Raw genomic sequence first — 26,951 nt, 5'->3', positions numbered from 1 at the left:
GGTCATGCCAATACTGAAATAGCAGTAACAGCCTTGGAAACTGCTACAATTAGATTGAAACATGGACACAGAATGAACAGAAAAAAAAAGTATCTTATCCTGCTGTAAAAACAAATAATTCATTTTAAGAATAAATAACTTGGGATGCCATTATGACCACAAAATATGATTTTATGATCAAAGTATCATTTTCCATAGCTGTGTCTGTGTAATTTGCTGCCCAAATGTGAGTGAGGGCAAGGTAATTTCCCTTTCATATTTCTACTAATGCACAAGAGGCTGCTTAACAAAAAAAAATATTACACTGCACTCTGACTCCAACAATATTTAATTTAGAATTTCCTTTTTAATGGCTTTTAAGAGTTACATCAAACTAATACTCATTCATATTCCTGCCTGTTTTAAGGGGATTTCTTAAATCTAGACCGTCACCTGTAGCAGTGTGTTATGGTAATTTTGGATTACTTTCTTTTCTGATGTGTCAGAGCTGTCTCTGTTTTAACAATTTTACCCATTTACAGTACATCCGATTTGCAGCCACCAGTTGCTTATGGACTGCAGTATCTAACACACTAATCTTACTGTGGGCATGTGTTTCTTTTCATAAGGTAAAGACAAGTTTCACTCTGAGTGGAAAAACAACCAACCAGTAGAATAACAACTGTATATCTACATGATCTTAAATTCTCATTATACATAATTGAAGTATGATAAACATTTATTTTACTATGACAAATGAGTGTATGAATTGTAAAATTGGTGAAATCCATGTTAATAAATTCTTCTATAAGTTATGATTGGTTAATAGAGCAGACTGTTGCTGTTCATATTTGATATAACCGCTGGAACTCTCCTTCTGCTCAATCTGTGGTCCAGTCCCCTGTTGTGCCAGCATCCAGAAAGGTTGATCACTAAACATTAGTAATATAAGTAATAACAAACTGTGGTCACAGGAACATCGATCTACTTGGAGACGGTCTTGTAACCTTTACCATGACCATACCTGCCAATTATTTCCATTAATATTATTATTACTGATTAACCTATCGTAGGTGTGGTAGCAGTAGGTGTCATTGTGGGGGGTGGGGTTGTCAATCCCAGCAGTATCTGGGCCTCGGTGAAACGTGCTGTTGGCTCAGCAGCTGTAGGCAGCTGTCCTGGGAGCTGCTTACTGAGATTAGACAGACACATGCAGCTGATATCTGCCATTTATTAAAAATCTGACAGCACACAACACTAAACTGCACTACCAGAACCAGAGAAGGTGTTTTGGAAATACTGTCTATTTCAGAAATTATGATACTACAATATGACTTTTGAGTAAAATACTAATGTTATGTATCACGTATGCTGTTTGTGTTTCCATCCACCTGCATTCATTTTTAAGATGTGCATATACAATCTAATCGACAAACTCACTACAGATTTGCCAACAAATCCCATTAACCCCATTTTATTGCAAGATTTCAAGAGAGTAAATACTGCCCCAAAACATCAGCTTCAAATACACTAGCAGCCCATGGAGCTTATTAGAATCAAGCAGGAAAAAATCAATACTTCTCAAACATTGATGCCAACTGACTATTACCATTTTGTCCTTTTGTGCAGCTTATGTAGTACTTTTCATCATCAGTGCACCAGGCCACATGCTGATATTAATACACAGCTTCTGGCTTCAAACATCTAATGAAATTTAGCCAATTTACGAACAAGAGCAAATGAATATTGTGCATCACTTGATACATCTAAGACTGTTGTGACAGAAATAAAACACTACCTATCCTAAACTACACTACCTAGCAACACTAAACCTACCTATAAAATAAGGCAAAATAAGTATAAGCTTTTTTAAGAATGACATTTGTTTGTGGGCAATTTGTATCACCAACTTGCCAGTTGTGCTACCTTGAATTTCATTCAACCACACTAAGATATTTGAGTGGAGACAATGGCCCCATAATCTGATAGCACTGTCCGTTTCCCCGTTTCCGGACAGAGATTCAAATGAACCATGATATGATCACTGAGCTGCAGTGGAAGTGCACCAGAGAACAACAGCAGCCATATCCAGACAAGATGCACCTCTCCTATTTCAGGAAGGAGACTAATGACATTTATAAGACCTAGTTAGAGACTCCCTGTTGAGGCAGACATATATTAAAGATGACACTTCAAATAAAATAATACGTATATCGTTTTGATTTGACAATTATCTTCAAATAGTCCCAAAGAGCTTGGACCAATTTGTGAAGGCAGAATGGAAGCAAACCTTCAGAAAAAGCTCAAGAGAATGACTCAGTAATTCATGATGTAGCATCTCCACAGCACTTTGGAGTTTCCATAACTGGGATTTGCTGCATGCAGCTCTTAGAAATGCAGCATATTGAAGGAACACATTTTACTTTCCTCTTTCAAATTAGAAAATGTGCAACCCCTGAGCTGCACAGAAAATACATGACCTGACATATTTGGATTTTCCGTGCCATATGTTTATCATGAAATGCAAGAAATGACATTAAATCAGCATTGGGAATGTATAATGAAAATGTCTGGTAGCTACAAAATTGTACATTATAATTACAAACATGACAGTATACAATTTTATCATCAGTATGGCAATTATGAAAAGACATTATCTAACCAGAAAGTGAGTGGGCGTCCATCTGAGAGGACATAAGAACATAAATCTTACTTTGTACAATAAAGATACATAAACGTATCACATATATCCCATAATTCTCTGCCAACATAGAGAAATGTTTAAGTAGCCTAGTCAGGCTAAGCATATTAAAAACAAGCATGACTTCACTTGTCTCATGTATAATTGATCATTACATTAAGAATTAGATGGCGTGCACAAGACTGTCATTTATAGAGTCAGAGAGATGCATCTTGTGACTTGCTGGAAACGCTTTGTCTCTGGAAATAGGCTTAATGTGCAATCGATTATGTTTCCAGAGTGATTTAACTTGGAGTCAGTGCACAGTAGACCTAAATCCATTTCCAGGTTCGAAGACGATCGAAATATCAACTCTAAATAATATCAAGATGGATTTTTTTATTACCAATATTATGTACAGTAAGTGACTGTGTTACTGTGTTCCTTCGACATATGATTGTAGCTTTGACTATATTCCTTTTGAAATTTACATCTCACATTTAACTCCTATTGAAGTAAAATTAAATTTGACATCCATGCGATACATGTATTCAGTCTTTTGGACAATCATCGATCATCTTAAATGGCACATACTACACTGCCACCAAATATTTAAAAAATAGTCAGCATTTTAATAGCTTCAGGGCACTTCACATAATGTTAAATTTAAATATTTTTAATTCCTGACCAATATTATATCATATCATAATATCATATCCTGTCAACTGTGCTGAGTTGGGTGTTCTGTGAATCTGTGATATTGGTGGTGGTATACGTGCAGTATACACACAAAGTTTTGATTCCAACATAAAACAGTACTTTTAGTTTTGTCTCTGAAGATTCTCAGTCATCCAGGTAAAGTTATCTAGAGGTTGAGGCATGGCAACTGGACTTTCCATTTGCAGAAAATGCTAATATTAAAAAGTTGAGCATTAAATAAAGAACTTTGCCTAGATAAAATAGAATTACAAAGATTTCCTCAAATTGATCAGGAGTTAAAAATAACCTATAGTATTCTCAAAATATTTCTCTAACATGCTAAGCTTTAAATTTGCCAAAGTAAAAACAGCAGTTCATATTTCTGTGCTTACAGCATTATTAATCATATCTTCCTAGTGTCACTAAACTCCATTTTAATAAAGCCAGTAGTTATCTACTCTCGAGTGTATGAACTCTGATAGCCATGTGGTCATGCCCCCCCCCCCCCCCCCCAAAACCAAACCAAACCAAACCAAACCAAACCAGTGGCTTGACTAACAGCTGCAGAAATATCTAATTTTTCTACACAAAAATAATTATTTAGCAGTAAAACCAGGACACCTAAAGTTGGTCAGGAGATATAGTGGGTCATCGTCTACAGACAGAAAAAGGAGGGAGAGAGACAGACACACAAAAGGGAATTAATAAGTGGCTGTATCAAGGCCAAGCAGTCGTGGGCTGATATAAAAGACATGGCTTCCCTGAGGGAGTGTGTCACAGGTCAGCAATGGCCTTCCTAGAGGACTATCATTGTCCGGTGTGTCCATTCAGCTAACCACAGCACACTTTCTCTGCCACACACACTTGCATACACTTACACAGACACACAAATACTTTTGATGTGTGACAGCTGTCTGGGTAGAATGGGATGGAAAATAATGTGAGATTTCCCCTGACTTCAAATACATCGACCATATACTTTCACAACTTAATAATACAAAAGACTGATTCTATACTACCATAGACAGGTTATGAAATATTTTCCATCTGCTGTTTGGACCAGCTGGTGTCAGAGAGGTCATTTCTTGGAACAACACAGGAAGTGCTGTTTTTTGCGTTTAAGGTTTGTTTAGAATAAACTGGTAGAGATAAAAATATAATAAAGATAATAATAATGACCTACGTTACAATGCACAGAATATATATATAAAAGTGTGACAGATAAAGTGGCTTGTCTATAGCAGGATATATCAGTACTAGTGTATATGACAGGTGAAGGCGTAGTACAGAAAAAGATCTATTTGTGGAATTTAGACAGCATTATCATTACAGTTTGTCTGTCGACAGGGTTTACAATTTGATTCTGAAGTTGTAAAATGGACAAATGTCGAGAAATATATTCTTCAAAATATCAGAAAGAAAGCCAACATCATTTTCCGAAAGCATAATAAATATATAAAATAAAATAAAATCGGTTACTGTTTTTAAAACGTGAATATTTGCTTTAGTGACTTGCCAAATTTCCACTAATAATAATAAGCAGAATTTCTTTTTGGTTTTGCAGTAGGTGGCTCTGTGAGCTCACCACACTATAACTTAGGTAACACATACAAATTGACAAAATACATGAAAATTAAGAAAACAATTTAATTGATTTGACAACACAGGTGCAGCATTTAGAAAAAATGCTGCAAAATGAAAATGCAAAGAGAAAACATGTGGTTTCCCTTTTTTCTTCTTGCATTGTGTCTGTGTATTTGGCTGTGTTTTCTCTTTAGTGTTTTTTCCAAATGCTGCGTTTCTGTTGTCACATTGGTGAAGCAGTTTTCTTAATTTGGATGTGTTTCTGAAGTTGCAATGCACTGAGCTGTCAGGGCCACCATAGTTGGCCATACAAACAAGATATCCGAAGATATAACCTTGCGATGTGGAAAATTATAACAGCCATTTCTTAATTTTATAGAAACAAGGATTACTCAGTTCATCTGGAAAATATTATGCAGATTCACTGTTAACTAAAATAATTGTTAGTGGGATTTTTATTGTATAAATGTTTGTATAGGTAATAAAGGAAACATTAGCAACATCTAATGGCTGTAAACAGTTTTTCTTCGGTAGTTCTGATCTGTCCTTAAAGCTGTAGAAATCTTATTTTATTTAAAGTATTTTTTTATCAGTGGATCACAAGATTATGTGCAATGTGAAAGGGGCCACTTATTACCAGACAACTGCATACAGTGTGTCTGTATGTTTGCATGTCCTAAACACACTGCTAATGTACACACATTTTATGTGCTGTAACAGACTCATGTCTTACTCCACTGACAGAGTTTAGTCAGTAACCTATAATCGGTGCCAGGAATCAAACGTGATTCAACGGGGACAGATCTGACACCAGAGACCTCTAACCCATTTGTAGCTCTGCTGCCAGTTAGAATGGCACATCTTTCCCAGATGTGATTTTCGCAATTTCTCCTCTCTTCATATCACTTACAGAGCAGTGAACACATCTCCACTATCTGCCTGTAGCTGAGCATAAACTGCTGCTTCGCTGACTGCCAGTACACAATATACAGTACACAGTATACAATATACAGTACACGATATACAGTACACAGTATACAATATACAGTACACAGTATACAGTACACAGTATACAATATACAGTACACGATATACAGTACACAGTATACAATATACAGTACACGATATACAGTACACAGTATACAATATACAGTACACGATATACAGTACACAGTATCTAGTGGTGTTGTGTTGACAGGGGGAGCCTACGGCCGACAGGACAGATGTGAACTGACTGCTGTGGCCAAGTCAAAGACAGTCCCTCTATTCAGTAACAGCAGAGGACACAGGGTGACTCCTCTGACCCCCCCACACACACCCACACCCACACACACACACGGTCATGACTCCATGACTGCAGTTTTCTGAATAGTTTACATATGACAGCTCCTCAACAACATGGCTGGCTAGGACACAAGTTTCCAAGCTGACTAAACCACAACTTAAACTATAATAAGTAACCAAATACACAGTTAATTACATTTAAAGCTAATTCCTATTGGGAGCTGCGTTTGTGAATTCACTAAGGTGGTGAAAAAGTTAAACCTAATGGCATGTGTATGTTATTCTGTTTATATTACTTCGCCCTTCTTGCTCATTCTTTCTAGCTCGTTTATGAGCCCCGCTCAGCTGTAACGTTACTTGGGTTTATTCTGGTGTTTCTAATTGTTTTTAATGGCACTTAGCTCCGCTCAGCTCCTCGGCTGTGTGCGGTTGTGGACAGGGACACCAGCTATCGGCGGCGCACAGTGAGAACCGATGCGGGGACACAGCGTGTTGTTGGAGGGATGCTGCGTTTGACCCATCCGCTTGAAGAAAACGACCGCCTTACTCTCGGCTCAGACCCCGTCAGGTCTCAGTGCGACCTCTGGCATGCATGTAACACCCCAACCTATACACACACACACACACACACGGTGTTTGGGTTTGACTACTTACGCCCTTGGTCTGGGGAAGCCCATGTTTAACAACACGTCCAGGTTAGAGCCACTTTTCGCCGAGCCCAAGCGGCTCTGCCGGAGCCTCCGAGGGAGGATTTTACTGTACAGGTCCTCTTTGGCAGCCATGGTCCGCTTCAAGCCCGATACAGTCCACACCAGCAGACCTCCGGCTAGTCCATGAGGTTGAACTGGGTCCGCATGAGAGTAGAGGTAACAGTAACAAACAAGAGAGCGGGGCAGAGAGCAGCGCTGCGCGGCCAAGCAGAGCCCGCTACTCCGCCCACCGGAGGAAACAGCGAATTAGGGCTGCTCCGTGGATGTACACAGCACATCACAGGACACATGGGCTTACAGGGGATCTGCATGTCTCTTAACCTACTTTTACCCTCAACTACAATGTACGCGTGTGCAGCATGGGCGAATTAAGCTTCTCTTTAATAGTGATACGTGACACAACACAATGCTAGAAAACTGCTTTAATTTGCTCAGAAAAATCATATGCATTATACATAGAGAACCCCCTTAAATCTTTACAATTGATGTCTCAGGTAGGTAGAAAAATAATTACATCATTTTTACATTTTACAGATATGAGATTTGACACTTTCATCAACCCAGCACATCTAAAATGGCCACAAAAGCCCAGACCCTCACATATTTCTTTTAAACAAATTTTTGTAGGGACGGTTAAGCAATACCTGGTGTTTGACTAAGCATGATCGGCTACACAGTATCACCAAAGATCCTGATACTACCCTTATTAGATCTTTTCAATCAGTTTTGATAATAGATCTTACAAAATGCTAGTTAGGCACACTGAGGGCCATATCTAGAGACAGGGGATATGGGGTTAGTGTTGGCCACTGACAGTGTGGGCAGATGGATTGTATGGCACTATGAAACAGAAGACACAGCCGGCCTCCTGGAAAGCCTGTCTCATCTCCACCTAGTGGAACAAACACAGACTGCATCATTCAGCCAGATGCACAGATACAGTATAACAGCCTACCACAGACCCCAGAAGAGGTGAAATACTATTAGAACTAATATCCTAAAAGTTGGATCCACTCATCAAGCAAGACAAAATTGAGCAAACTGACTTTTGATAGATAATGTTCTTATTTAGCTTCTGTTTCAAATTCAGCAAAAACCTTAGATATGGATGTAGGAAACAAGTTGTTTATTCTGTTTTCGAGTCATTAAATGCCAGTGTGAGTGCGACAGCTATAATCACAGAAACGCTGAGTAGCTCTGGGGGACTACGTTCTAACTACTTTGTTTTTCTCCAAATAAATAAATGACAACTCTACAGCTGTATCCCTGGTCATTTGGTTGAAAAGAGAACACATTTTTAAGGTGAGGTTGTAACAATGAAATATTACCATAACAGATATGTCAGGTAGAATATATTTGAAACAGACAATACATTTATTTTTGGGCCTAATAAACCACATACTGGATATGTTGCAAGAGAACAAATGATCAAATTTGTCTTTCATTCTGTGGTTTTAGAAGTGCGCTTTCATTTTCTGATCACAGCATCAAAGAATTTGTCAGCTGCTGATTACAAAGGTCTAATTTAGTTCTGTGTGGTTAGTTGTATTTATTAAATTTGATTAGCATTAAGTACATTTCGCCATGTTGCATGAAGACAACAACTGTCCACCCAGTGAGTGGGTAAGCAATGAGCTGTCAACATAAATAATCAGCTCGAGATAGGGATCATCAGCTAAAGATAGTGTAGTCTTACCAGTTTCTCCTGGTCCAGACACAGACCCACCACAGCACCCCCACTACCTGGTAGCTTCACCGCTGAGCCAAACTGCAAGGAACAGCAGGAACAGCAGATAATTAATGCATCCGCAGAAAAACACCCCTGCAGGCACACACAGGTAGAGATAAACACTGTTAAATAAAAGACGCTGTCAGCAGGTTGTGGAACCCCTGAGCACCCACCTGCCTCGCTAGCTGAACCATCTTGAGATTCCCAGGACCCAGGCAGTCATCAGCGTAGACAGACCTGTGGAATAGCTTGTTTCTTTAGCTCTGAGTGTAGCGGTAATATGAATGCATCAAATCAAACTGACTCAAACCAAAATATACAGATTACCTCCTCAGCTCAAAGTTCTGGTCCATCAGCTGTGCCAGAGAGCTCCAATCTCTGTCCTGTAGAGCCGTCCTGAGGGGTGAACATTTTAAATTAGTGCTGAGATAAAGTTTCACCTCTAATGTTCCGAAATGCATCTGCAAACACAATAAAACTATAGTTTTGTCAGCACAGTTAAAGCAAAATAAGTCCATAAACATTTCATCCAACACTTTAGGAAGTCAAGAAACCCATTTCAAGTCTGCTGTGCAAAGGCTGCACATAATCCATCAGAAAATTAATTGAATGCAGTTTTTGTCCTTGACAAAACCTCCACTGCTCTTGTGATTTGTGATCAAACCAACCTTGCTTGATCAGTGAGTTCAGCAAAAGTCTTCATGGCCTCAACGACTAGAGGCTCCTCTGTGGAATAACAGAGAGGAATCAAGTCAGATCAACAAACAAACCAATGTTTGCCTATTCTTACACCTTAAAAAGATGGAAATATGAACATGGGCTGACAAATTGTTATAGTAAAAGACTGAAGACACTTTTTGGATGAACATTGAAATTTCTTGATCTTCTCACCAGCATGTTTTTTAACCAGTGAAGACTTTTAGAATATTTTGTCGCCTGAAAGTCAAAACTGAATGAAGAACAAGAGTCTTGAGATTTAGACACAACAGTCGTATGACCTGAATGCCGATGTTAATAAGCTAACATCTGCTGATCAACATTAAACACAAAGATTGTGGTATGCTCTACAGACTGTAAATGCCTCAATGCACATTTTGTGATAAATCAAAACTAACATATTCATCTCCTTTCACAAGCAGAGAATGTAATGTTTGATCTGAAGGGGTACCACTGAGCCAGCGCTGTCGGACATCACTGTGGATGCGTCCAGAGTCACTGGGGTCACTCAGGTAGGCAAGCCAGAACAGTGGAAGGTCACTCATGTCCAGAGAAACATAATTCCCTTAGAACGGAAAATACACATCCTTAAGAAAAATGTTTAAAAATGTTTCTGCACTCAGAGTTGACATGTGTGGACTTAGCATTTACAGACATCAGTACCATAGCCCTGCTCCTCCATGAGCTTCTTGCTGAAATCCATGTAAACTAAGCCTTCATAGACCTGCAAAGACAAATGACAATCAGAACAAAATGCTGTGGTGATAGAGTCCAGTCCATGTACAGCATATATTGTTGATTACTTCATATACCTGAACAACTCTGTCCTGCAAGCCAGCAGTAATGAACAGCTCATCAGTCTCCACATTGAGGATGAAGTTGGCTCGGATCGGTTTTGGGAGATCCTGGAGTGTAAGACAGGAATGTAAAGTCACAGCTGATGGTTGTGGATCTGTCATTTATAAGTTTGTTAGTTTTTTTTAGGTACAATTTCTTTGTTTACTACTTGGATCTTCTTTTGCCTAATGTAACTGTTCATCCCCTTTCTACTTTTTGTCAATTATTTAAAAGGCTTCTATATTTAGACACAAAGTGAGACCTTGGTTTAATGATTGCAAGCAACAATATTGACACTTCTGTTTTTATAGGGTGTAACCTTACTGAATGTAGATGGAAATCTGCTGGATTCCTTGCTCAGAAAAGGAGTCTGGCCATGACAGAATCATTTTTCTTTAGTTTTTGACATGAGCAGATTAGAGCAGGAGTAAAAGACAGATGGAAAAACATTTCCATGAGGTACACATGCCAGTAGACATGTTAAATAACATGCTTACATCGTCTGTGATGTTGTAGAATTCCATAAGACACTTCAGGGTAGCTGAGACAATGGCACTGCATAAGATTGTAGACAAGTACATTATTAAATGAAAAGTTGTAGTAATACCTTTTCAGTGGAACACAGAGGTAAGAAATGTCCCAGCAAAACTATTTACCTGCTTCCAGCAAGACCCTTCAATAAAGGAGAGACAACATCAGCTTAATGGTCATACTATTTAACACTATTTAATTTACACTTTGACACACTGTATGCTGTGAATTGTGGTGCTTTCATTCGTTGAACTGGTGCTTACCACTTGCCGAGGAATGTTGGTATCGTACTTCAGTGTGAAGTTCTGCTTTGTCAAAGCAATACTGCAGTAAAGAATACAGAGCAGACATTGAATGCATATTATACGTAACGCTTAGAACAGTGCGTCCTAACGTAAAAATAATCTTATATATTGTTAGCCTATTTTTTGCTACTTTATACTTTTAACTTGACTAGTTTCCGAGGAAAATGTGTTTTACTACACTACATTAATTTAAGAGCTTTAGGTGATAGTTACACTACCAGTTACATAAGATTAGATTAGATGACACTATATCAATTCCCTGGCAGGTAAATTCATGTGTTTACCCTGTTTCTGTGCTAATCTTCTCCACGCACCTAACTCCATGCTTGACACACAGATACGACATTCTTTGGGGAGGTACATTTGATTAACAACAGGATAAGATATTCTGACAAATTTTCAGACTGTTTAAGAAAACACTTTTTTGGTGGACACTTTACCCAAGCTTGTTGGTCTAGGGGTATGATTCTTGCTTTGGGTGTGGGATGTCCTGGGATGAGCCCACTGCCTTTGTATTAGGGCACCCTAAGAAATGGTCCTGGCTCCTTTCCTGTTAACTCTCTACACTCAGACTTCAGAATCTGCTTTTTGTTCGATGTCCTCTGCAGAGGTTTTCCAATGACTCTGCCATAGTGCGCTGTATCAGGGGACATCTGGAGTCTTGAATATATGAGTGTGGAGGACAGGTTTGTGGTATCATTGATCTGGGACAGAACTTAACTACTTGCAATTCAGTGTCACAGATATAAGGAGTTGGTGGTGGATTTTAGAAAACAGAGGGCCTGTCCTGTGTCCTGACCTGGTTACTATCAGTGGAACAGATGAGGATATGATGAACAAATACAAGTACTTGGATGTCCACAATGACAATAAGCTGGACTGGACCACAAAAACTCATGTCATCTATAAGAATCAGATCCTTTAATGTCTGAAGAACCATGTTTTCCCACTCAGTGGTAGCTGGCGTAAGTTTTTATGCTATAGTATTTCAGAGCAGCATGTTAAAGGCTGCTGTCGTTAACAGACTCAATAAGCCGGTTACGTCATGGGAGAGGAACTTGAGACTTTAGTGGCGGTATCAGAGAGGAGGAGGCTGAGGAAACACGGCTCAGTATCGTGGATAATGTCGCTCACCCCTTGTACACCATACTGGAGTCTTACTGGAGTTCTATCAGTGGTAGTCTGTACTGCACTGTACCCTCCCTCATGCTTGGATGCTCTTGCTACTAGATGCCACTAAATTTTTTACATTTTACACACTACACCTTTAATTAATTTTGCTGTACATTTACATCAGTACCAAACATATTTTACAGATTATAAGATTTAATAATCACTGAAGCGAAATTGAAATGAGCTACTTTCAATTTTGAAAAGATCCCCTGGACGGTGCAGGGATCAGACTGACCAGAGTGTTTGCTAAAAAGTGTTTCAGCATTGTCCCAGTGGAGGCTGAGGGGATGCTACTGCTCAGATTAGCTCAGTGTGAATTACAATTTTTTCCAATGATATCTACAATTTATAGAAAAATATCTGCTTCTGATTAAAGACAAACACAATGTCCTGTATTCTGCTTAGCAATTAATAGCTTTGTGTTATCTCACTTGGTAATCTCACCCTTGTTTGGAGCAGAACTGGTGGAACTTCTTACAGGTAGCCTGCAGAAGCCGGAGCCCTCCCAGGTAGCTACAGTAAATGATGAATACAAACATAAAGAAACTTGAACATGGTTAACACTGTAATGCATTTTAGCTCTTTAAACATGCTGTGTACACACCCTTCTTTCCTGCTGATACAGAACAGATCTTGCAAACTTCCAAACTCAGTGGGATCATTGAGCGGATGAGGGACTAGAACCTTTAAAGTCACAGAAATACACAAAAACATTTAGACAAAATATCCATGATGAATCTGTTTTATACAGCATGTATGTGCATGAAGGCATGTGCATAAGTGCGTTACCAAAGTTGGGCTCTCCACTAGAGTGACCTCAGCCCAAAAGTTAGAGATCGTCATAGCGATGGTTTTCCCATTGAAGCCATCAGATGGATTCCCCATTAATCCCACCCTGTGAGTGATCATATATTTGGATCAAACCTTACGGGCCTGTCAGGCTGTGCTCTAACATTAAGGTCTTTCTGTTGAGAACTGGGGAGGGGAAATAGGCTTTGTTTCTGCAAACTGGAAAAACAACAGTAATCTGAGCTAATTCCAACCTTACCTGGCATAGGACCTGCATGTGATTGGTTTAGCAGGACTGTATTGTTGCTTGGTAGAGTAGAGGGTGAGCCACTTGGTGTAGTCTGACAGGCCCTGAGAAATAAAGAAGAAGCACCTTTTTAGAAAAAACAGAATTGCAAAATGCCAAAAAACCCAAAACAACACAAGTTTGTTGTGCATAGGTTTTGTATACCGGAAACATGTATGTAACAGATATAATGAAGAACAACATCCTATTCCTATTTAAGGATTATTTAAACCACCCTATAGACCCTGTGCATTACCTCTAGTATTAATATTGGTGGCCTATTCTATAGTATATCCACCCCACCAGACACTAACAACAAGTGTAATGAAGCTGCTTTGAAGTTTCGGGGTAATTAAGTAGGTGTATTCTTTGGTGTAATAAAAATTCAATGTAAATGTTTATGTCTTACGTATTAGTTATAACAGATATGAAGTAATCACATTACTGGTGTAAAATACAGTCTGAACTGACAGTGGATACTTTGAGCTGAAGCAGAAGACATTAATGTCTAGGTGCAGAGTCTGCAGCTGATGTCTTGTCACATAATTTCTGGTAATGGCAACTTTCTAACATGAAAATATTTAAGAATTATCTCTTACTCCCACTTGCAAATTTTCTTAGTGCAGCTTTAACACACTGCAATACATTCTGTTGTTCCCTAAACCTTTAGAATCATCATTTACCTGCAAAAACACAGCAAATTAATGTAACACCAATAATTTCCAGGCCCTCATCTCTGGCTTTAGTCCGTATAATCTAGAAATCTACACAAACAACTGGTGTGTACTATACCATAAAATATAACTGATGAACTGAGGTAAAAATACAAACCACTTGTCCAATGAGTTGGAAACCAGTAGGAAGCTTCATCCCAAACACATCACGTTGCTTCTCATTGATGAGCCACTCCTAAAGAGAAAAAAAATCAATGGAAGTAAGTGATCATTACTGCATTAATTCATGATAATGCACTGATGTCATGTGGCTTCAGCAAAGTAGGACTAAGTATAAAATAAGTGTGTAAATATTTAATCTTACGGCTTCATCACCATAATGACAACCACTCTTCTGTCTGTGAAGTAAACAACCTGGGCTGTTTTACGTTCACTTACGAACCCAGAATTGTCCGAAGGTTATGTCTGAGGCTTGTTGAGGCTGCAGGCTGAGGAAGTCAGACAGGTAGGAGAGTGTGTCTCTTTGAATGCAGTAAAACACCACGCTGGCCAGTCGCGATGTTGTCAGCCCTGCTTGGGGTTTCTCCAAGAAGCGAGTTATTCTGATTCATGAAACTACAGTAGATTACAAATCTGCAGCGTGGTGCCATGTATCAAACTCATGTCTGGGCCTAAGACACATAAGCCAAAGAAATTTGTCTTAGGGACCAAAGAAACTTTTTTCTTCTCACCTATGGGTGTCAGGGCAGACCTCCACAATGCCCCTGGAGCTGCTTTTCTCAGTTTCTTCCAGCTCGTAGTAAATGATGAGCTCTCTAGGCTGTAGCACAGACACAAAAAGCTGGGCTATTCCAACCCTGCTTGTGACTAAACATCCACGAAAAAGTCCTGAACAAAATATTTTTCACTTACAGTGTTTTTCCATTATGGATAGTTTAAGATTCCTTTTGATCAGTGCTTAACTATACTTATGTGCAAGAGATTTTTACATATCTGTCTGAGCTCACTTCTTCATAGTTAAAATAAGTTCTGCAGTCTGTTGCTGTTATCAGAAAAGGCACAGGACATATGTATATGAAAAATTGTAAAATATATATGAAAATATAGAAAACAGAAAGTTTTGGTGGACATTTTTTATCATAGCTAATCTCACCTTTGACCTGAAGAAACGGATAACTTGAGCAATGTCGAAGTTCTGGTCTGCACAGAGCATGTCTCCTGCAATCTGCTTACACAGAAAGAAATCTTCATCGTATGACAGACATTTATTCAGTTTTAATAATATACACCTGGTGAATGCAATGATAGCTGAGCATTGCGTGAATGATTTTAGGCCCTTTTGCTCACTGTAAACATTGTGTTGTTATTAATGTGACATAGAAAGTGTGTGGGTACAGCTCCATGGTGTGAATATTGTGTATTAACAACATTAGCTGACTTAGCTGTGCACTTGCCAGGGAATGAGCTACGGTAACTAATGCACTTTATTATTATAGTTTAACTGGGAGATAAAATACCAAACCCGTGCAGCATTATAAAGCATTGCAATTATTATTCTTCATTAACAAATAAAAGGAAATTCAGTTTTGTGTTTACATTAAAGGTAGTGAGGTCAAAATGACACTACCTGACTGCATTACCCATAACAACCCATTGTTCAATTAGAGTAATATAAATCTGTGTGGTTCAATTTCCACCTTTTACAAAATAATAGATTCAGTGATCGGATGTTAAGTTTGCTGTTTGGTTGAGAGCACAGTGATAGAGACAAGGGGAGAGAATAGGGTTTAGTCCTCAGATAGACCCCTGGGCATAAGGCACATTCTCCTTTGGGGCTGAGCACACCTAAAAGTCTGATCCTAGAATGGCCACTGCCTACCACCATGACGTCATCGTTCAGCTTGCGGCTGCGTATGGCCAGCTCCAGGTCAGCCACGGCCCCAAGACACTCCTCCAATGTAGTGCTGCCATCATTTATCACATTTTCCACTGGGAAGTCATTAGCTGTGGCCCAGCGCTCAAAGTGCTTATACCTGCTCAGTGTGACATAACAGAGCAAAAAGCAGCAATGGTCCAAGCATTTAAAATGTGTCTGTTGCAAGAGTCATAACTTAAAAGAAATAAGTTAATGGTCTTTGTGTACTCACTTGTCTGCATTAGTGACCAGATACACCTCTGTGAACAGCTGTCGCCTGCAGAGAATTCACACATGCAGTTATCAGTATTACACCTGTGTGTAGCATTCAGGGTGTAGAGTAACAATGGAAAAGGTATCAGAAAAGAGGCCTGCTGGTGTGTAGGCCACTTGCCACTGTTACGCACATGTTGACAGTTTCCCACCAAAAATCAAGGATCTTCTTGCCTCTTATGCCAGGAAGCAGTGCCTTTGGCACCCCAGCCAGGTGGCTGTATAAACCTGTGTCATCGTTCTGGGATAGTAGAGAAGAGCAGCAAAAATCAGCTAACAACTTAAAATCATCTTAACTTCTATTATATTAGGCAATGGGCCAACCACCTGCCAAACTTCATCAGCTATAGGAGCTAGCTTATACAAATCATTGGTGAGTACTATAGGAGCTAGCTTCGTTATATTGTCTTTCCTTCTTGGTAAAGTTATTAAAATGTATATATATCTTACAGTAAACACCATCCATCTTCGCCAAACCTAAACTTTCAATTTTATTCTCCTTTATGCTCAGTAGGGGGCTACCAAGACCACTGTGGACCAATGATAAAAATGTAATTTTACACGAATACGCTATATTCGCTGGGTCATGTGTTCGCCGAATGCACCAGCGTGCCAGTACGATTTCATAGACGGAACAAAGGTCTAGTGAAGACAGAGGACAACACCAGAAAATACCGCGGTCGGAAAAAAGTGACAGAATCTTGACCGTAGTTTGGCGCAGCCTGAGGTGTATGAGCACTTCACAACTAATGAACTTTGCTCTGCTTCGAGCCTTTCGCTTACCTTAATTTGTGTCTCTAACACGGTGCCGTGACCAGCTACCAATAGTATACAAATCATTGGTGAAAGCTCAGTCTGGCCGGATGTTCTTTTGAGTAAAAATCTGCGTACTGGATGAGAAAATTCTGAGCTTAGTTCTCCAAGTATCATGAAAACATCGACTTCCGGAAATACCCTTCAAAATAAAATCCGAGGCGTTTCCGGACCAACCAGTTCGCACTATTACGTACGCATGTCAAGGTAAATGGAAAACGTAACACGTATTTATACACGTCAATGCCATAAAGAAACAGTCCACGCCTTTTAACCAATTTACCAAGTTTAATAAACATAACTCAAAGTGGTTTATGACATATAATTGAGTTTTTTTTTATTATAAAGTCATACATAGCCTACTTAATGCAAAGCTTACCAACACCTATTTATTTAGATAGTTACATTGTTGCAATGTAATTATTGTCCCCAGTGAAGCTTCGTGAAACAATGTATAAAAATACAAAGCAAAAACAGTTTGACTATTAATAGACTACATGACATACTTGGTATTAACTCAAAGTGATATTGATAAAAAAAAATACATAAAATAAGATTAACATGAGAATATTTGATAGACAAGCACGGTACTGCAGAGAAAAAGAAACAGATGGTTGGTCATGTTTTAGAGCTTACTGTACTGGAGGTTAATGAACAATCATGATGTGTGAGGAAGAAGGCAATCCATGAGGAGTTTCTAGATTGATCTGACCTCTGCAACTCAAGCTGATACTGATCTTTGAGTCTTTTCAGATCCTGTACATCCTTTTATTGTGATTGGGTTGTATTTGCGAGGCAAAGGATTTCTATTTTGTAAAAAGCTTCAAAGTTAATATTTAAGGTTGTCATTTAACAAAGAAGTTGGATTTGAATATAAATCAATTTTTCCCCTATGTCATGCACAGTCAATCACAAATAAAATGTCTCCAAGCGTTTCAAGTACTCTTCAAATACCCCTTGGCAACAGATTTCTCACTGGGGATCTGTGCTGGATGAGCCCACAATACCATGCTGTCGCAGCAGGTTCCTCAGGATCTGATTCTTGGATTTCCAGTCTTCCACCTGAGTAACAGCAACACAGATAATGCAGTAATGATGTAGTAGTCCTGACACATCAGCTGACTTATGATTTTGTGACTTTGTGGTATCAGGAATTAAATGATGGTGACCAACTATAATTCAACTGTGGACATGCCATTTTAATAGCAATTAGTTTAAATCAACCATCTAACAAAGATTGATGGTTCCAAATTCCCAAATGTTGAGGATCTGCAGCCTTTCCTTGTCTTTGATTATAGTGAACTAAATATGGCTAGATTTTAGACTGACTGACAGAACATCATTTCAGGCTCTTAGAAATTGTGAAATATTAACTTTTCTAACATTTTATACCATAAATAGCTGCACTGGGTTTTCTATATATGCTTCCTGACTCAATGCCAATCACTGTGATTTCATGTTTTAGAAATTGTAAGTCATAACATAACGACAAATCCTAAGCAGCAGTATTACCCTCAAACTGTGGAGGTCAGACAAGAAGTAATATTTCTCCCCTCAAGAGATGGGGGGCATTTCCTGACTGTGCTCAAAAGTATACTTGGCAATCCTGTTCAAACCATCAAGAGGAAGCTCAATTTTGAAAGTAGACAAAATCCCACTCTTGTGTTCTGCCTTTTCTCCAAAGACACTCCTCCAGAACACTCCTTTCATTAATCAAGTGACTTACTTAATGTTAGCACTGGGCTAATATATACATAACTGTTATACTGGCCAACATTACAGATTTCAGATAAATAACAAATCCCCAAATCCAAAAGTGAAACTGCTCTGTTCAACAGAAATACAGCCACCATGGCATCACTTTTCAGCCCCTATTACTTAAGTTGTCGCCATCATTGAAAAGCCATCCCAGAATTAATTCTGGTTTTAGTTCTTGCAGCACCCAACTTCTTTTTAGTTGAATCTTTCTCAAATAGTCTTTAGTTTGCAAATGAAAGCTGCTGTACCGCCATAGCTCATTAGCTAGCTCTAAAATCAGAGCAGAAACAGATCTCCCCACAATGCTTTGTGGAAGACTGCGCATTCAGCGAAAGGGCTGAGTGCATGCAAGTAAAAGGCAGGTTGAGAGGGAGGTGAAGCCATCCAATGCTTTGGCTCGGGTTAAGTAAAATGATTGGTCAGGCTTTTTTCAGCCCTGCTGCTATGACAGATAACTGTTGTTTTTGCTATGTTGTCAATGCCTTAATTTATTCAATGCTTTTTGGATAAAAAGATAAATTCACAAAATGTAACAAAAAAATGCTTCTGAAAGCAATCGCCGACCCTACCTTTAACCCAAACATATCCACTTCCAATGTCAGTGTAAATGTGTTAGGCAGTGACCACAGTAGACATTACACAAACATTGTTTGGCAGACTAGTACACTGGGGCTTTTCAGTTCAACAAGAACAACATTAGGGGAAAAACCCTGTATCTCCATGTTTTTTTAGTTGTGAGAATGATGTAAATGGCTAATATAGTAGTGAAGAATAATAACATGTCATCATTTTTTTTTTTTTTTTTTTAAATTTCAAATGGCTGGCTTATATATCCCATACACACACAAACACAAACCTCCTGTCTGAGTAGCTGGTTGTCAATCCTGAGACGATCAAGAGTGCCGATATCTTCCCCCAACTTCAGGTTGCTCTGTCTGAGTTCCTTGATATACTCACAAGCTTTGGACAAGATTCCTCCTTTACTCTGAAACAAAACACAGGAACAATGAATAATCCTTAGTCTCTTCTCAAATCTCGTTAATGTAGTAATTCTTCCACATCTTCTGTAGCACAAAGGTTGTTCTTTTGGGTACAAAACCTTCATAAACAGGAACAAAAGACTATAGAGAAGTTGTTTTCAATGTCTTATTGTCACAATATGAACCATAAACAAGTATGCTACACATGTAATAACAAAAAACTATTTTTATGTGTGATGACAGTCAAACAGATCTTAAATTGTATTACATTAAAAAAGGCATGTTTATTAGAATTTCACCCTTAAACCAAAAGTGAGTGGTGCATTAACCCTAATGAAGCGACATACTTGCAGACATGCACTTGAACATTGGTAGACATAATCCTGGTGAGCTGCATGTAAAATGCAATTGTCCGAGAAACACAGACCAGACCTTAGCTGGACTTTGCTCCTAAGAGCTCACCTATAAAAAGTCTGGGTAATGTCATGGAACAAACTGTTGGGAACACCGGGACATTTTCTGGTGACCTGTGGGTGATAACATAGCAGCAGGACAAGTTGACGGGCTCTCAGACTCAGAATGTGACTTTGAGTCTTGCCACGGAGCCAAAAAGAAGTCATAGCATCTCTCGGTGATGCACATAGCAACCATTTTGCACAGCAACAGTCTACCTGCTTGTTCGCCAACTTCGCTCGCATTTAGAGTAGCCTTGGATAGAGTCGAATCCCTAGCCTGAATCAATGTTTCAGGTCGCCCCATGTGTGAGCTCCACTGTGTCTCCCATTGTGGCTGTATGTGTTAAAACAACAACTCCAGACTATTTCTGGATGTGATTGTCATGACATTGTTGGGAGTTTATATGTGAAAACAGAAACATTTAATCCTCACTGACTCTGACCTGTCAGTTATCAGTACTGCAGTGTGTCAGTTGCCGTGAGAGTGTAAACATTTTACCGGATGACTGATTGTCTGACCGCATAAAAGACAAACTAGTACAAGAAGTCACCACCACTATCCAAATAACAGTGTAAAATTTGCTTAATTATGGAAAACATGACTTTCATTCTTCTCCGCTTCTGCCATTTTCATCTCTGCAGCTGCTCACCATGTTACTCTGTGCCGCCGCAAACAGCTACATCACTAGAATTAAATAATCGATAAATACATTTGTTGCCAACTATTTTAATCAGTCAAATTTAACTTTAACTTACGGTCAAATTTAATCGAATTGTATTAATTTTATCAATTAGTTGTTAACAGACATACAGTGAAGCTGAACTCACCTGTCCTGTCTTTGTATAGTCAACGTTACAGTCTGGGATGGCCTTTGACAGCTGGACAATCCAGTTGTTGATCTTATCCCTGCGTCGGCGCTCAACTAATGGAGCAACATTTTAACTTAAGATTTATACTCTTTTCATTCTTATCTACTCAGGTTTTAGAATATTTGAAGCAAAATGCAGTTTTTAACTTATAATAAAAGATGCGAGCTCTAACCTTCGTTGTGCTGGGCCCGCCGTTTCTCGTCTCTGGATGCCCGAGGAGCCTCTTGCTTTCTAGAAAAACAGATTACTAGATATTAAATTGGCACCACTTCCCAGGCGCAGACCATTTTCTACTTTTAATTAGATGCACCAGTCCTCTAATTCAGTTAGACTATGATGTAATTACGCTATGTATGGTTGAGTGCGAGGTGCGATTGTCCTTTGACTGGATCCTGTTAAAACTTCCTGGGGTGACATCATCACGTAGAGCTGCCCTGTAAAATAAAATATTTACATCAGCAACACAGAATTAATTTAAGTAGGCATAGAAGCATTTAATAATAAAGGTTTATGCACCATAATGCCTTAAAATAAAAAGCTGTTTAAAAAGTTGCATTTGGGTACTGGTTTAAAAAGTTATATTGCATTATTTTAATTGCAATAATTATTATTCATCTTATTACAACTTCATGGATGCTATTTTAGTATGGTGCCCTAAAGTGCAAACACAACATCTCGCAAAACAAAACAGCAAAAGAGAAAACACAATGGCATTACAAGTATCAAATGAAATGCAAATGCATTGTACTGCATTTTTCCAACAAGAACAAGCAATGTTCAGTTTCAGTGTACCAACACTTTCAGCCATGTCTGTATATATATGCAGTAATTACCAGTGGTAGTGGTCTGGCCTAGCAGTGTGTCAGAGGCCTGGACTGTGGTCACCATGGTTCCCGCTGTGGCATCTGCGATGGTGGCAGGGTAGTATGTGTACTGTGTCTCAGTGCTGCCATCTCCCTCCAACCCGTCTGGCTGGGAGAACACAGCCTGAAATCACAGTCACATTAAACACCATGTTAGTTTTGCCTTGCACTTTTAGCTGCTAATAAAGAAAGGGGCAACCATATTTATCAGTAATTAAAAACTACCATCTTATACACTATGCACTCATATCTACCAGCTTATGTACTATGCACTTATAAAAAATAGGTATAAAAACAATTAAACAAGTATTAACTATAAAGCCTACTGATAAATAAAAATAAAATAAAACGAACGGAGAATGAAGCTACAATTAGATATGAATATTGTACTTTAAAAGAAATTGCAGTCGTGGGAATGGAATTGGGTGTTTGGAAATGCATGCTCATACCACTGTTTTTCTCACCTGTGTGACAGTCTGAGTGGTTGCAGGGAAACCAGCAACAAGGCTGACTGCTCCAGCTCCATCTGTCTGAGCCTCCAACTGGCCATCAGACACCTGGATCACTCTGTAGGTCACCTGCAAAAGAACACATTATGCCGAAAGGTCAATACCTCATGACTGTGGACACAGAATCTAAATTATCCTTCTATTTTTAGGTCTTCACTAAGTGAAATGGGTCACAAGTACTGAGACCAGGATTATGGAAGGCATAGGAAGACAATTATCATTAGGGGGGTGTTAGGGGAATGTTGGAGTCAGGTAAACTGTCATGAGATACACCTGTTTAGGGTAAAAGTTACAGTCAAATAAGGTAAGGGGAAGCAGACTTGCCTTTGAATCTATTCCTGAGGCTTGGAATCTAACACTAGCTGTTACAAGAGCTCCACATATGTGTGTAAAGAATGCATCGGGTCTGATATAAGACCTCACTGAATCCTACCATCCTACCTGCCCGCCTGCTCCTTCTGTCTTGAAGAGATATTTGATGGGTTGGTCAGTGAAGGTGGCTGCAGACTGAATGGTTGCAATAGCTGCTGGATCCTCTGCCGTGGCTACAGACCCTGAAGGATCACAAATCCTCATATATAACATAAACAGTAATTGTAACAAAAGAATAGGTCAAGGAAGAAAAGCTTTAATGTAATTTAGCAGCACATTATTAGTGTTTCAGGGGGGTTTTTTTGTCTGCTCTTACAAGGCAGATGTTATTGTAGGCTCAAATACAACTTGGTTTTCGATATTAAAAGATTTACGTACAGGAGGAACTTATAGTGGATTTGAAGGGCTTCACTGGGCTGGGCTAAGACACTTACAGAACATAAACTACAACGTTAAAAGCCAAAGCAGTTTATGAGTAACGTCAGTCTATTAAACTCATAGTGGTTAGCTAAACCCGCGGTGTTTGACTTGAAACTAGCGTTATCGTAACAATATCGTTCAACGTAACAAGTTTAACTGCGTTTTCACAACACAATAAGTATAATTACAGCCAGTTAATTAGTAACAGTAATATTTTAGTTTCCTTTTACCTTCCTCGTTGACGGCAACACTCCCATCAGATTCAGGGCTTTTCTGCTGGCTGTACACATAAACAAATACAGCAGTGGAGTCGAGCTGTGGTTAAACTAGTCAGGGACTGGTTGCCTTGTGTATCGAAGATGTATATTTTGTAGTTATTTTATGACAATGGCGCGTGTTACTGTCCCACTCACCTCTTCATTTCTGCCCACGGTGTCGGACGAGGAGACCGCCTTCGCTCGCTCCCACAGCCAGACTGTAAAAAATAAGTTCCGAAGTTTAGCGAAAACACAAAAAACGATTTGTCCCTGACTAAAGGAGACTGCCTGCTGATGCGCCTATAAACGATAAAGATGTTCAGATAGAAGAATAACCATGTAATGATCTTTGAAAGGGGCTGGTGGTAGCTAGCTGCAGGCTGTTGGAGCTCAGAGCCAACGTTACTATGGGTGATAACGGATAGCGTCCGGTCTGCCTTCACAATAAAAGCATACACATGAAGTTTCACAAACAAAAAAAGATCGACCGTTTAAATGTGTGATGAACTATGGCATTTTGGAAACGTGTTTTTAGTTTAGTCTGGAAGTGTTTGATCTATGGTTTGTATTTTTACTTACTCGACAGAGAATCAGACACAGATATTTTAATTTGGGAATCTCACCGGAATTCATTGGTCAAATTATTCTGGCTTGATCGACACAGACCCAACATTTCTGCTACATTTCCACTCGGCCCCAGCGGTTTTTACAGATGTTTTACAAAAATACTTTCCACCTTGCCAAATTAGCTAAAGTAGTGATCGCAGTAGTTAATAGATGCAGTAAAAACGACATTACGGAGGCAAAATAATTCCCAATTATGTTCAAAACATTTCGGACCAAACAAAGATCTACTTACGCCGCAGTGGTCCCTCCACCGATATTTGTCAACAGATCTGCCTCTTGGTTGACTACGCGCATGCGCCACAGGAAATTAAGCCTCCTGGTTCCAATCGTTTGATAACTCTTAAACATCATATTATAAAAACTTATAAGAACATCTGACTTACTCTCTGTGGCTGATGATGCCACTCTTGTGGGTCGAGAGGAGCATTTACGACGTGCCTTTGGATGTTGTGGAGCATTTGCTGTAAGCGGGATATAATACACTTCTTGAGGCTGCGGCTTTCCCGAGGCAGCGAGGCTTTGGAGCCATGAGATTCCTGACATTAGCGATAGTAAACAGTATTTAGGGACACCTACTGGTAAAACAAATTTAGAGCGAATATTAAACTATCTTGCCTCTTGACAGTAAAAATATTAACTTCGAGACGTTGCAGCACTTAATGCTACTGCTGAATCCAATCCTTACATCACGTTTTCATAAACTGCAGTTATCACTATTATACAATTTACTATTATTCTACTTTTTATAGTGACTTAATGGTTATCCATGCCACTATTATTGAATAAATGTTTGATCATTGATATACCTTCCTTAAACTCTCACAGGGACAGTGGAGAGTAACATACAAAAGACAGAGACGAGGGTAAACATGTTTTTTTATATTTTAGAGAATATAAATACAGTATATTTCTGAGACATAAGCTTCGTTTGTATTGCAGTAAAATCACTGGTTTTACTTGCATAAGAACACATGGTTTTATATCGCTTTTAAAGGGGCTTTCGTTCTTTGGTTAGTCGTTTACGGACACACCACTCTGAACACATCTGATCTCAGAAGCTACGCAGAATCGGGTCTGGTTAGTACTTGGGTGGGATACCGCCTGGGAATCCCAGGTACTGCAAGCTTTTTCCTTTGCTTATGGACAGCAGAGGGCGCAACTTCACTAGGGAGAACACAACACGGATCCAGTTTTAAATGCTGAAATCACTACAGTAAGGAAACAAGAAAATTTGAAATAAAATGCATAAGTCGGAAATAAGTATTACACAAACTAATAATCCTACTACAAATAATGGGATAGATACAAAAATCATACATATAAAAAGATGCACAAATAAATAAAAAATAACTGATTCTTGTTTTAATGAAATGCTGAAGTGCGGTATACACAGCTAACTGGAAGACAACAGAGAAGTCTCTTCCAGTACTTTGGCTAGTTATTATAATAAGGAAATGAAATGCAAGACTACTGTGGAAAGAAATAAAGCAAAAATAAAAAAGCAGAATGTAGGATACCTTAAAAGAGAAGCACCTAAATTTTACAATAGTTTAGGGCAGTCATTCTCAAAACAAGAATATCATAGCACAGTTTTAAATCTGAAAATATTCTGCACGCCACCCAAACTTTTAATCACACATGAGACTAAAGATAACAATTCTATGTGAATGTGCATGTATTGCAATGCAGCGCAAAGTAATAATCGCTCCACAAACATAAGAATTTGTGAAACAAGAAATATAAAAAATGTGAGAATTAAGTCTGGGTATTTGTATAAAATGCTTATATACGTAGTATATACAACAAAACAAATCCATAAACTTACATTAATATAACATTTACTCGTCTTTGTGAAACAAAACAGTTTCTAGATACACTTGATATGAATCACACAGCTCACTCACTGACAACGGTGATGTTGCTGCCTAGCAGATAAGATAAGCTAAGCTAAGCTAAGCTAAGCTAAGATAAGATAAGGAGGGCAGCACATTGGCTGAAAGGTTAGCACCATTACCTCACAGCAAGAAGGCCCTGGGTTTGCAACATAACCTTTCTGTGTGGAGTTTGCATGTTCTTGCCTTTCTTGCATGGGTTTACTCTGGGTATTCTGGTTTCCTTCCACAGTCCAACAAGAAGTATGTCAGGTTGATTGGTGACCATAGGAGTGAATGTAAATATGAGAGTTGTTTGTCTTTGTGTGGCCCTGTGATGGACTGGTGACCTGTCCAGGGTCTACCCCTGCCTTTCACCCAAAGAGATCTGGGATATGCTCCTGCAGGTTCCTGTGACCCTGGTTAAGAATAAGCGGGTATAGATAAAATAAACTTTATTCATCCCCAAAGGCAAATTCAGGATCTCGGGCTGAATGGACATTAGCAAAATGCTAACACTAACACACTAGAAAGGTAATATCAGCCTTTTCCAACCCATAGTGGTTAGCTGAATCTGGTAACTGTATTCAAAGTACTGCAACAATAAGCTTAGAGTAACCACTGAGCTCCACCAGTAAGTCTATAACATGTATGAGTGGAAATTGGCTTTATAAATATGAGCTGGTGAGTGCTGCAGCGTCTGCTTTGTATGCATAGTGTGTGGAGAAAGGGATTTAGGCTCATGATATTCCAGCCATTTCATCTTCTGTCAAGGGTAACAGAAGATGAAATTATTTACATATGCAACAAGGTTTCGTGAAAACTACTGTGTTTGAAAACCTTAGAGCAATAGATGAATAAATACATAATGACTTTAATTAAAGATTGCCTGGTGCATTAGAAATCTGTGGTTATACTAAAAACGTGCAATAAACTAAGAACTGCACTGATGTTGAAAACTCTCTCTCCAGTTCACCTGTCAGCTACACTG

General features: G+C 39.0%; 3 protein-coding genes across 5 annotated transcripts in view; all 3 read right to left on the bottom strand.

Annotated features, from left to right (window-relative positions):
* Positions 1 to 7,204, bottom strand: part of ubash3bb (ubiquitin associated and SH3 domain containing Bb) — a 35,380-nt gene extending 28,176 nt beyond the window's left edge. For both annotated transcript variants that reach the window (XM_026326979.1, XM_026326988.1), the window contains exon 1: positions 6,881 to 7,204. In XM_026326979.1, coding sequence (XP_026182764.1) covers positions 6,881 to 7,008 — 128 coding nt within the window. In that variant the 5' untranslated portion in view covers positions 7,009 to 7,204. The remainder of the gene's footprint in view (positions 1 to 6,880) is intronic.
* Positions 7,205 to 7,340: 136 nt separating this feature from the next.
* On the bottom strand, positions 7,341 to 17,115 carry gkup (glucuronokinase with putative uridyl pyrophosphorylase). Its single transcript, XM_026326965.1, has 23 exons — positions 16,949 to 17,115; positions 16,300 to 16,406; positions 16,125 to 16,169; positions 15,857 to 16,010; positions 15,131 to 15,202; positions 14,709 to 14,797; positions 14,420 to 14,579; positions 14,135 to 14,212; positions 13,277 to 13,368; positions 13,018 to 13,123; positions 12,833 to 12,912; positions 12,673 to 12,741; positions 11,014 to 11,074; positions 10,876 to 10,892; positions 10,717 to 10,774; positions 10,195 to 10,287; positions 10,046 to 10,106; positions 9,834 to 9,947; positions 9,334 to 9,391; positions 8,993 to 9,061; positions 8,839 to 8,902; positions 8,633 to 8,704; positions 7,341 to 7,828 (listed from the first exon to the last, which is right to left on the bottom strand). The coding sequence occupies exons 1-23, from the start codon at positions 17,093 to 17,095 to the stop codon at positions 7,733 to 7,735; spliced, it is 1,962 nt and encodes a 653-aa protein (XP_026182750.1). The 5' UTR covers positions 17,096 to 17,115; the 3' UTR covers positions 7,341 to 7,732.
* Positions 17,116 to 17,246: 131 nt separating this feature from the next.
* Positions 17,247 to 24,374, bottom strand: usf1 (upstream transcription factor 1). 2 transcript variants are annotated; one of them, XM_026298940.1, is made up of 11 exons: positions 24,322 to 24,374; positions 23,619 to 23,680; positions 23,436 to 23,485; positions 22,855 to 22,967; positions 22,369 to 22,482; positions 21,875 to 22,013; positions 21,388 to 21,475; positions 21,214 to 21,272; positions 21,000 to 21,094; positions 19,593 to 19,721; positions 17,247 to 18,040 (listed from the first exon to the last, which is right to left on the bottom strand). In XM_026298940.1, exons 2-11 carry the CDS (start codon positions 23,624 to 23,626, stop codon positions 17,951 to 17,953), a joined length of 885 nt encoding a protein of 294 aa, XP_026154725.1. In that variant the 5' UTR covers positions 23,627 to 23,680; positions 24,322 to 24,374; the 3' UTR covers positions 17,247 to 17,950. The 2 variants fall into 2 exon arrangements, with proteins under 2 accessions (XP_026154725.1, XP_026154724.1); XM_026298939.1 differs by having other exon boundaries at positions 21,875 to 22,028; positions 24,322 to 24,372.
* Between the last annotated feature and the right edge of the window lie 2,577 nt (positions 24,375 to 26,951).

The sequence above is a fragment of the Mastacembelus armatus genome, chromosome 13, assembly GCF_900324485.2.
Source record: "Mastacembelus armatus chromosome 13, fMasArm1.2, whole genome shotgun sequence".
NCBI lineage: Eukaryota > Metazoa > Chordata > Actinopteri > Synbranchiformes > Mastacembelidae > Mastacembelus > Mastacembelus armatus.
Note: the sequence above shows the minus strand (reverse complement) of the source record. Positions and strands in the feature narration are given on the sequence as shown.